The following is a 12,235-nucleotide window of genomic DNA, read 5'->3' on the forward strand; positions in this document are numbered from 1 at the left end:
GATGACGTCAGCTCAAAATTTTGCCCTGTAAATCATATCTAAAATGTTTATGTATATTTGTGGTTTATCAATCTATTCATAGTTTTTGGATTTGCTTATACAGTGTGTCTCAAAAAAATTAATGAATGCGTGAATTTATTTGATTGATTTAATTAGGAACTACAAAACCAAATGCTTTAAAATGTTGGAGATATTTCAAAGTTGTCATAAGCACGGTAAATTTTTGTTTAAAATGTATTTATTCATCCCCCTAAAAAATTGATGACGCCACCACAAAATTTTTCTGAAAAAATCCTATCTTAAATGTATAAAGTACGATAAGTCTGTACTTGTGATTTATCGTTGAATTATTATTTTTTAGATTTGCTTATACAGAGTGTCAGAAAAAAGTTCATGACCGAGTCAATTTATTTTATTGCATAAACCAAGAATTGCAAAACAGAATATTTGAAATCTTAACGTTTTGAAGGAATTGTAAGCATGGTAACTTTTTAATCAAAATGGATCTGTTTATCAACCCAAACAATTAATTACGTCGTCTCAAAATTTGCCCCATAAATTCTTTTGTAAATGTGCAAAATATGTTTAGACTATACTTGTAACTTATCACTGCATTCATATTTTTAAATTTGCTTATACTGGTTAGCTCAAAAAAATTAATGAATCAGTCGATTTATTATTGATCAAATTAAGAACGAACCACCCCATCTTCTCGAAAATGTGAGAATACGCTCGTCTTTATCACAATAAAATAATGATAAGGTAAGAATTATAATAACAACATTCAAAATATTTTGTTCAATTGAGGCTAATGAATAATTTTAGTCATCTGTTCTGGCGATAAACTTATTCAAGTCAAACAAATGTCTACGTGACATTCTTCCGATGTATAATCCTTAACATTTAATATTTAAATACTAATACTACGCTTATTGCTCAGATAGCTTTATTCTCGTTGACAATATGCTGTAAATATATTTTTCTACCTTGATTTTGTAACAGAGCTATTAAAGCACCCATATATCTAATAGTATAGTAGTAATAGTAGTATTAGATATATGAAAGCACCCAAATAATGTTAAAGCGGTTCGTTAATAGCTGAAAGGTGTTCTTAAATAGATTTGGTGTAATTTAGGTCGGTAAGGTTGGTAGCCATGACGAGAAATGTCAGTGGTAAATGCCAAATTAAATAAAGTAAATAAATGGAAACCATATTTTGTCCGACAATATTTTCCTTAACTTCCGTTTGTTCCTTTATTTCCTCTATTTTATTCTTGTTTGCTTCTACGTCCATTTTTTCGTCCATTTTCTTGTTTCTTGTGTCCATTTTTTCGTCTATTTTTTCCATTCTTGTACCAATTTTCTCATCTACTTAGTTTTTGTTTTTGTGTCTAATTTTTCGTCTATTTCTGCAAGCATGGGTATGATTTGTTCTGCCAATGATGCAGTTCGAGCTCTGGTCTCGATGGGCATCAATCTTCACAATTCACGTTCAATCTGCCCGTAGGTCTTCGTAAAACCAATTATTAATCTTGAATCTCACTCCTGATACCAGTGTTACGATGAACGCGTAATTAAAATCGGCGTGGGTAAAACTCGACAATTTTATTTCTTAACAACTCCAATTTACACGACTAACTATACAACGATTATGTACAGAATAATTTCGACTTGACTGGAATGGATTTGACTAGATTGTTCCCATTTCTCACTAACTACTTCCGACGTTGGTTCCCATTTCAACAGGCGCGCGGTCCTTCTCGAAGGTCTCTGTCACCGCTTCTAGTCTTGTTTTAGGGGGGTATTCTATCTATTGTTTTGAAACACACACCTGTTGCGACATTTGCTTCCCGGCTTTTCCTTGGCGAACGTCGTCCGGTCGCGATGAGTCGTCATCGCCGTACATATTAGGACCCATAGACGTCGTACCGGGGCGGCGTATAGGGTTTATTTCGTAACAATATACCCATACGCCGCCCCGGTACGACGCCTATGGGTCGTCTAGTATGTACGCGTTTCTTCTCGTATGTACATGACTGGCCCAGAAAAAGTCTCGAAGGCGCGCTCGAAAAGCCTGGAAACGGAAGTCGCGAATACTCAATTCGAGAAAGAGTTCGATCACCGAAATATGAATTTAAATAGAGGCCACCTTCGGGAATGATTTATTCAGTCAAGAGTCGAGTGAGCGAATGCATTTAAGTTGCGAAGTTACTTTGTACGTAATCGCTGTAACAGTTAGTAGTGTAATTCGAGTTATTAAGAAATAAATCGTTGAGGTTTATACATACACCGGATTCTATTCCCCCGTACAACGTAACCATATGTATGTTAATAATACAGTATAGATCCATATGTATGTTAATAATACAGTATAGATGGTAAAACGCTAACCAATTTGCTCAATCTCCCTATCAATCTCATGACGTTTCAAAAATGTTTATAATAAATTTTATAAAATAGCATACTCTTGTATTTGTTTTATTGAATAAAAAATTGAAATTCGTAAAATATTTTTTTTAATTTTTGAAAAAAGCGGGTTTTGTGGCACTGCATTTCAGGGGCGAGGAAAGTCCTGTCAAATTATAACTTTCGACCAGTTTTTTAGATTTACTTATACAGATGGTTAAAAAAATGAATGAGTCATGTTATTGATTAAATCAGAATCAATATTGTTATTATCAGTCTAGTATTACGTAACACGCTTTGTTACATTTACTTTAACATTACATGCATCTTTATTTCAAAGACGGAAACGGGAGACCTATGTTTTCGTACTCTTGGGGTTACCCTATTACAATAATTTCTTGATTTATGCTCGAGAAGTCAAAAATGGTCACTCTAAAACTGTTTCAAATGAATATTCTTTCAGCTATTATTATTTCACTTTGTTGTAAATAATTTTTCGTTTTATTCTTATAATACTTCCTTTATAAACAATATCTTTTAACTAATTAGTTTCAGTTAAACAATTCTGTTTATTCACATGTAGCATTGTGCTCTGTATTTATTTCAAACAAAGTTGCGAAATGTGTGTATCACTTAACAGAATTAACTTCAAAAAGTGTGTTAGTTGGAGTTGTTTGCATGCTTTTAATCTAATCAGTGAAATAAACAAATTTTGGAATATAGTGCATAGATTTTAAATGTAGATAAAGCCTATAAAAACACAAAAAATCTTCCAGTTGATATTAGTTAATATCCAATATTAAACCAGTCTTAAGAGTAGTACAAACAAGTATTAATTTGAAAAAGATGTTTCTACAACTACTTTTTGTTTACATCTTCGTTGCATATTCTTGCCAAGGTAATTAAGTTTTTAAATTGAATTACTTTTTTTTATTTTAATTTAAAAACAGATCCTCAATGTCCACCTGGCGGCGATAATGAGACTGAAATATTTTTTCCGGCGGAAACCTGTGAACAATTCTATGAATGTTCTGGTGGTGTTGCCTACTTGTTTAACTGTTCAGATGGATTATATTTCAACATTGACACGAACCAGTGCGATTGGGAAAGTAATGTAAACTGTACTGATAACATCAGTGTGCAGTTATTTGTTTAGTTATTAGTTATTAGTATCATAATAGCATTGCATTTTTAATAAATCTATTAACACAGTAAAAAATCACAAAATGAGACTTGTTTTCTACCCTTTAATCAACACGTAGAAGCACGCATATAAGTATACATTTCATTGTTTAGAATGATTACTTTTCGACTTTTCGACTCTAGCTTTACGTTAATCACAATCCAACATGACTCCAGTGCTAACCTACTTCAAGTTTATGGCCGAAATGTACTGTTAGGACCAGGGAAGTTGAATACATATTTAAATACACAGGGTGTTTTTGAAATGTATGCAATAGTTATTTGGATCACAAGTCCAGAAAATGACTTTTTGCGAGTGTGAGTGGATATTTCGAAGCCGAGGTGCTAGCCGAGGCGGAGCAACACGAGCACTCGCAAAACATTTTCTGGACGTGTAATCCACAAAATTCTTCATGTCGACATAAATTAAATTTGGAAAAAATATTTAAAAATCACTCCGTCAAAAGAGGCTGTAGGAATTTAATTTTTTTTTCGGTTGGTACCACTAATCCAATGCAGACAAGATTTTCGAATTTAAAATTCATTCATGAAGTTTAAGATTCATAATTTTGACATCCTTATATCATTTTCTTGAAAACTATTAATAATAAGTAATGGAAACTCCAGCTCACATAAAAGAAACCGCTGAAAGCGTAATTGATAACTTATTACCTGCAAAATCTGGTCCTCGTTACTGGAAAGCATACGATGAGTTCCAAAAGTGGTCTAGACAATAATAGTGAAAACGTTTACAATGAATATGTTTTACTTGCATATTTTGACGGAAAGTCAAAAACAAATAATTCTGCTTCACTATGGTCCTTATTTTCTATGCTGAAGGCAACGCTTAATATTAAACACAATACCAGAATAGAAAGTTATGCAAAACTCACTGCTTTTTTCAAAAGAAAAAAGAATGATTACGTGCCGAGAAAATCTAAATCTCTTGAAATTGAAGACATCGAAAAATCTATAACACATGCTCCAGATGAGGATTGTCTATTAATGAAAGTAGGTACATATATTACTTAATTGTTCATATTTTATTCAGTGAATGTGGTTTCAGACAGCGATAACAATTGGTGTGAGTGCAGCTTGTCGCAGGGATGAATTGACAAAAATAACAGTAAATGATGTAAAAAATAAAGGTGATCTAATTATTATAACAATCCCTAACACCAAAACTAAAAACAACGTTTTATTTATTTCATAAGAATTAGTTCGTTTGGCAGTAATAATTAACTACTTTTGTGATTTTCGGATTTTGTGACAATCAATGCCGACAACATTACGTCTAGGGAGTTTCGTTTAGTGACATTTTTGACGCCCTGGACCTCCAAAAGCGTCAATAGTGGACGGAGGGATGAAAAAAAAAATTGATAAAACTGTTAAGCTTAAGTCTTCAAGTCGAAAAGTAATCATTCTAAATAATAAAATGTATTATTTTATGTGTGTTTCTAAGGGTTGATTAAAGGGCAGAAAACACGTCTCATTTTGTGATTTTATACTATGTTAATAGATTTATTAAAAATGCAATAGTATTATGATGCTAATGACTAAACAAACAACTGCACACTGATGTTATCAGTACAGTTTACATTACTTTCCCAATCGCACTGGTTCGTGTCAATGTTAAAATATAATCCATCCGAACAATCATCTTTTTCAAACTAATACTTGTTTGTACTACTCTTAAGACTGGTTTAGTATTGGATGTTAACTAATATCAACTGCTAGATTTTTGTGTTTTTATAGGCTTTATCTACATTTAAATCTATGCATTATATCGCAAAATTTATTTATTTCACTGATTAGATTAAAATAAGGCCAACAACTGCAGCAAATATACTTTTTGAAGTAAATTGTATTAAGTGATACACACGTTTCGCAAATTTGTTGAAATAAATAAAAAGCACAGTGCTACATGTAAATATACAGAATTGTTTAACTGAAACTAATTAGTTAAAAGATATTGAATATAAAAAAGGAAGTATGAGAATAAAATGAAAAAGTATTTACAACAAACTGAAACGATAATAGCTGAAAGAATCTTCATTTGAAATAGTTTTAGAATGACATTTTTTTACTTCTCTAGCTTAAGCGAAGGAAGCATTGTAATAGGGTAACCCCTGGAGTACGAAAACATAGGTATCCCGTTTCCGTCTGTCTGACTGCCTGACCAATTTTTATCAAATTTTGCATGTATTTTAGGAGTACCGTGTAGATGGTAAAACGTTAACCAAAATATATCTCATCATCGCCCACTAACAATGAGATGACGTCACCTCAAAAATTTACAATAGTGAATATTATAGTAATATATACAAAAGTAAATTTTACAAAGTAACATACTCCTGCACTTGTAGTTTATGAATCTATGAGCTTTTATCTTAGACATCCAGATTTTTGGGAAGAGTTAAAATTACATAAAAACATTTTATAATTTAACTTTGAAACTGAAAACCCGAATTTTCTGAAATTTCGTTAAGTTTTTTGTTGCTTTGAAGCTTAAGCTTAGCCTTAAGTAAACGAGTGTAAAATCGAATTTTCAACACGTGTTGTACACGATATTTTGCCGACGACCACAAAAAACGTAGAGTTAATATTTATTTTTTTAATTAAAGTTTATAGTAAGGTTACTACAATTTTGAAAATAAATCAGTGCTTGGAGACGGTTATTGACCATTTCTACTGATATTTGTGGCTCTTTCAACAATTTCAGAGGGAGTTAGGTTCTCTTGATGTTCATCTTAATTTTCATCGCAGAAATCCAAGTTTGCAAATTTTACTGCAATTAACTAATAATTTTTTATCATTCAATATTTAAATTAGTATATGTTGCTTCGAAATTTTGAAGGTTTTAGATTGGTATCAACCTATTTATTTAAACCTATTTCAACATTTTTATAACCCAATTTGAAGCTTCTTAGAGCCTATTCTAGGCGAATTTTCCTCATTTTTTGTGACCTAAAACACAGGCCCTAGTTATGATTCATCATTGGACGCTTAGTGCAGCCGTTTGAAGACAGTAAAGAACAGACCTTGACCCTTGGTGGGTCTTATCAGAGCTAACTGCCTTCTAATCTGCCACGTTAAACGTCCACAATAAGAAGATTATTATGCACTTCTAGTTGTGCTGTAGGATTCACTGAATTACTAATACTATAAATCTCGTAAGAAGTTCGAAGGGGAAAATGGTGGCCGCGGTGACCGAGGTGAAAATGAGGATGTCTGATTGGGGACATTGGGGGTAATGTATTGGGGGTTTGACGCAGCTCCATCTGGCGAAGAGTTGCGTGTTCGCTAAGGACGCATTAGCGGTGCAGAATCGATTTCGTGTACATGAATAATAATTTTGTACATTAGTCACCTTGAATAAACTTACATAAAATAAATTTTTTTAATGTTTGTCAGGGGGAAATACATATATAACTAAACTACAATGTTGCACAAAGCTTGAAAGCTTCACCTTTAAACTTGATCGAGTTGAGAATTCTTTTTCGTAAAAATGCAAACGTTTTGAAAATTGTTGATTAAAAGAGCTTAGTGTCTGTTTCTAGTTAGTAAAAATATATAGGCTATTGCTATTACGTTAAAAATTGGCGATTATGGTATGTAACTTTTAACGGAAACAGCCTGTATATTTAAATATAATTTTAAGTTGTATCTAAATAGGTTATATCAGATCGGGTCAAAGAATTTTTTCAATAATTTATAGGAAATGTGTAATCTTCCATCGTCAGACAGTTGCAACATAGGTGTTGATATATTGTATAATTTTGAGGTAAATTAAGTTAACAACCCACACAAATTTTCTTCTTCTTATGCATAATTCCTGTTCCTCTGTTAGTTATTATCAATATTACCTAAACGTTTCCAGTATTATGCATAATAACTGAAAATTTCAGTTATTACACATAATTTCTAATATTTCCGGTTATTATGCATAATTACTGACAAGTTTAGTTATTACGCATAATTCCTAAAATGTCTAGTTATTATGCATAATAACGGATTTCGGATACTAGCTGTAACATACACCCTGCATGCACATACCTTACTAAAATCTCACTCCTATGATTTAATTTTATATCCTAAGAAATAAAGGCAGTTTTTTATTATTATTGATACTTATATTTATGTTTAGTATTAACAATTATTAAGGTACCAAAACTAGTTGTTAAGGTACCAAAACTAGTTGATGAATCTTAGACTTGATATTAAGGAAACTTATTTCAGCATGAATGAAAATATAATATATTTACTAATTTTTTTATAATTTTAACAGCCATTAATCTGAAAGAACCTTGCTTGGTTCTGCACATTTTAACGAGTTTTACAAATTATGATCTATTTTTAATTAGACGTTTGCGTTTGGAATTTCACAGAAAAAAAGTATGTGCATAATTTTGTCGTGGTCTGCTTAAGTGTACCATCTCCTTAAAAAAAAAAAAAATAAGAAAACAAATGTTACTGAAATTAAATATTTCATTTCTACTATGTATTTTAGATGTTTCAGTAATTTGTGCTACTTTCAAAGTAAATAATGCATGTAAAACTTTTAATGATTACGTCAATTCTCACAACAACAAAAATTGTTTTTATAATTCTGACATGTCGTTAGAAATGGTAAGTATAATCACCATTCTTGTAGTACGTCTCAACACGAACCAACAACTATTTGTGTCGTAATGTAGCCAGCTTTAATAAAAAAATATACTGGAGACGTGGAAACTCACCATGTAACTACCAAAGATGGTTATATTTTGACAATGTTTCGAATTCCTCGAAAAAATTATAAAGGCGTTATTCTGCTTGAACATTCACTAGCAGTTGATTCCAGAGCTTGGGTGGGACAAGGAAATGAATCATTAGGTATGTACAATAATGTTATAATTTATAACTGATTGAATATATGAATTTAATAGCATTTTATTTATGGCATGCTGGATATGAAATATGGCTAAGTAACGCACGTGGTACACTGTATTCACAAAAACACCAAACACTCCTAGTAACAGATTTTCGTTATTGGAATTATAGGTGAAAATATCTTTATAAAAGAATTCTATTTATAATTATTTTAGAATTTCTAGTTTCCATGAGATTGGTTTTTACGATCTATCTAGCCAGGTACTGTTGGCTAAAAACTATTCCCACTCTAAAATAATTTACATTGGACACTCACAAGGATCGTCGGCAGGTTTGATTTATAGTTCACTGCATCCAAAAGAAGCAAATAATTCTATCAAATTACTTGTTTTTATGTCAGTGCCTTGTTTTTACACACACATATCAAGCCCATTAAAAATATTCACTCCATTTGAACCAATACTACAGGTTAATTATTGGAGTACTTTGATATAAATCAAAACAAAATTAATATTTCAGTCAATCGTTGATACTTTAAAGCTTGGAAACGTATTATTTTTTCTACCGATAGCCCAGATATCAAAAATTATTTTTAGATTATTTCCAGTGTCACTTAGTTTACTGAATTTACTGTTGTCCTTTTTCTTGGGGTGGACTCCGAAGCAAGCAGATCCGGTAATGGTTAACGGAGAGTATTATATTTATTTTTCTAAAAAGGTTGGTTTTTAGGCCGTTCTTAATTTTGACTGTGGAGTATATTTAAGTGATTTTTCTTGGAAGTTGTTATTACACTATTTGCAACTCGTGAAATCTGAAACAAGATTTCAACAGTTTGATTATGGCAAACAAAGGAATCTAAAGTACTATAAATCCGAACTTCCACCACGGTATCCTATTGAAAATATTTCGGTTCCTATTTTTTTTATCTCTAGCCATAATGATTCACTTACTACAGCCCAGGTTAGTTATCACTCATCAGCAAAGACTGATTTAGGTTTTCCATAGACACCCGTTGACATGATTGAGAATTTATAAATTTCACATTTGATGTCCTATTAAGATATAAGTTGTGTACAGAAATGTAGAAATTAGTACACCAGTAACCACTCAGTGGGCCTGTTGAGCACAGTATGATTTTTTTTAAGGATTTTGCCCTGTTTTCAAAGGTATATTTAAAAAAGCAAATGTTTCAAGGTTTTTGCCCTGTTTTTAAGTTATAAAGGTTAAGAAGGTTTAAATTTTAAAGTATTTGACCCTGTTTTCAACTTACTTTGTAAAAACTGTGCTGACAACTTTGACTCGGTTTTCCAGGGTTAGGGACGCCGCACCCCTAATTTTTTTCAAAGAAGCAATTAAACCGTGTTATATGTATTCTGATGATTCTGAGGATGATTCTGAGACTGAATATTTTCGGGGTTAAACAAAATTTAATTTTTTATTCTATAAATGGAATCGTCAATCGCAGAAATGATGGAATCAAAAATTATCTAAAGATTTTATAAGAAAATTTCAAGATGAACTTGATTGGTATGATTATGATATATCGATATATCAAGAATTATTAGAAGATTTTATAAGAGAATTTCAAAATAAAGTTAATTGGAAAGAAATTTCAATTGAGCAAAATTTATCTAAAGATTTTATAAGGGAACTTCAAGATAAAGTCAAGTGGATATATATTTCATCTGATCAAGAATTATCAGAAGATTTTATAAGATAATATCAAGAAAAAGTTAATTGAAAAGTGATATTATTCTACCAAAACTTATCAGAAGATTTTATAACAGAATTTTTTTCTTATAATTTGTTTTCCTTAGAGAATTCTCTCATTCGTCAATCAGAGAAATGCTAAGTCAGCTGATACAGGGTTTCTATAAATGATTATAGGGTCGCAGTAGGTGATGTAAACGTGCCGCCTCTCCGATTTAATTGTACGGAGATCCGTACTAAGTGCCCAAGGACGCATGACAAAGATCACACATGGACCACATACACATGTGTATAACTGGTTGCCTAAACGCTTCACATGTTTTTAAAAAATAAAACTAATTCATTACGATAAAAAGAAACAAATTTTTGCGGTTAAACATCACAGTAAATGTTTAAAATGCTGATCATTCTGTTCAAGTCACATGTTCACTCTCTTTTTAATTTCAAAAATGTTCTGTAACATCCTTTCGTCAATACTTTGGACCCGTTGTTCGTTGTTCAATTGTTCAATTCTGCTCAAGTCATCTCAAATCATCAACAATTTCCTCAGATGAAGTCTTTCACGAGCTTTCTCTTTGTTGATACTGCCAGTTCGAACAAATCTGTTGATTACATCTCTAATGAGGAAGGAATTTTCAGAACTTAGAAAATTTGTACAAGAGGAAATATTTTCCGAGACGAGCAGAAAAAAAACAAACTGTGTCGAGCCATAACAGGGGTCGACTTGAACCAGACACCCTGAAATCTCCCAATGCCGAAGAAATTCATAGTTAGAGAGAGAGATGAGATTTTTATTCCGTTCTGGGAAACATTTTGGACCATACTGTATGTTATTTCAAAAACAAAGAATGTAAGACACATTTTTAAAGAAGCCAAAATATTTTGAAAATTCCACCCAAATTTTACTAAACTGTTACGTTGGACGGATATTTAAAATCAACGTGGGTAAACTCAACAATTTATTTCTTAGTAACTCAAATTTACACGACTAATTACACACCAATTATGTACAAAATAATTTCGGCGTAACTTGACTGAATTCATTCATTGGACTCCACTCGTTGCCTGAATAATAATTCTTGTTCCCGAAGCTGGTCTCTATTTAAACCCATACTATCCTTCTAGAAGTTCCATGATCGAGGTCTTTCTGGAATACCCATCACGACTTCTGCTTCCAGGCTTTTCTTTAGCGAACTCCGTCCGGCCGCCGTCACCGCCGCACATACTAGAAAACCCATAGGCGTCGTACCGGGGCGATGTATGGGTTTATTTCGTAATAATACGTTCATTTTTGGTGTTATCGTTTACGCTTGGAAGCTCATTTTGTAGACACCGGATCACTACATCTGTTGAATAAACGGATTTTAGGTTTGACTGATATAGAGCTGTACTGAAAAGAGATTTTATATAGATAAATTTACTTGTGTTATAGTCAGTCTCCCATTATCTGAATAGAGTTTGAGTATTAAAAGATATTTCATTGTATACAGACTATATGTTTACAGCGATTTGAAAATATTTTACTAACAAAGTAACTGCATAAAATCATTAATTAATTAACATCTAATTTAGTTCATTTTTTATAGATTTTTGTCTTTCATTACAGGACACCGATTTGTTAATTAAAATATTAAATAACACATGCAAGATTTATGGGCATTTGATAGTGAAAAATCTAAATCATATGGATTATCACTTCGGTCGACACAAGAGAAACATTTATTTCGACAAGTTGGTGAAGACCCTTAATGAAGTTTAAATTTAAATAAAATTAGTCCTTAACATAATTAATTAACTATTCTAACGATTAGTTATGGGTATTTTAATTAAACTCTGTTGAAAATCTATTGTATTAATTCGTAGTAGCCTTTAATATTAAGTTTACAGAAATTCATTGTCCATCTTTTGTTGCAAAATATAGTTATACGTTTAATTTTGTTAATCTTGTTCAAATTATCAGTACTTGGTACTTGGTAAGCAAAAATAAGAAATAAGAAATAAGAAATAAAAAATATGAGGTGAAATTTTTCTTATTTCTTGAATTGCGTTTAGGACACTGGAAGAA

General features: G+C 31.7%; 1 protein-coding gene across 1 annotated transcript; it reads left to right on the forward strand.

Annotated features, from left to right (window-relative positions):
- Positions 1-8,202: 8,202 nt before the first annotated feature.
- On the forward strand, positions 8,203-9,794 carry LOC135137722 (lipase 1-like). Its single transcript, XM_064067441.1, has 8 exons — positions 8,203-8,217; positions 8,286-8,463; positions 8,517-8,574; positions 8,676-8,855; positions 9,057-9,135; positions 9,190-9,347; positions 9,416-9,420; positions 9,772-9,794. Exons 1-8 carry the CDS (start codon positions 8,203-8,205, stop codon positions 9,792-9,794), a joined length of 696 nt encoding a protein of 231 aa, XP_063923511.1.
- The last annotated feature ends 2,441 nt before the right edge of the window (positions 9,795-12,235 follow it).

Source organism: Zophobas morio, unplaced genomic scaffold (assembly GCF_036711695.1).
Source record: "Zophobas morio isolate AGI-343-1 ecotype UQ-CSIRO unplaced genomic scaffold, CSIRO_AGI_Zmor_V1 ptg000029l, whole genome shotgun sequence".
Taxonomy (NCBI): domain Eukaryota; kingdom Metazoa; phylum Arthropoda; class Insecta; order Coleoptera; family Tenebrionidae; genus Zophobas; species Zophobas morio.

What these genes read in the sequence shown, in the direction of transcription:
- LOC135137722 (XM_064067441.1), top strand. An exon ending in ACAAGGAAATGAATCATTAG is followed by an intron (nt 8,464 to 8,516) that starts GTATGTACAATA and finishes TGAATTTAATAG; the next exon opens with CATTTTATTTATGGCATGCT. An exon ending in AGTAACGCACGTGGTACACT is followed by an intron (nt 8,575 to 8,675) that starts GTATTCACAAAA and finishes TAATTATTTTAG; the next exon opens with AATTTCTAGTTTCCATGAGA.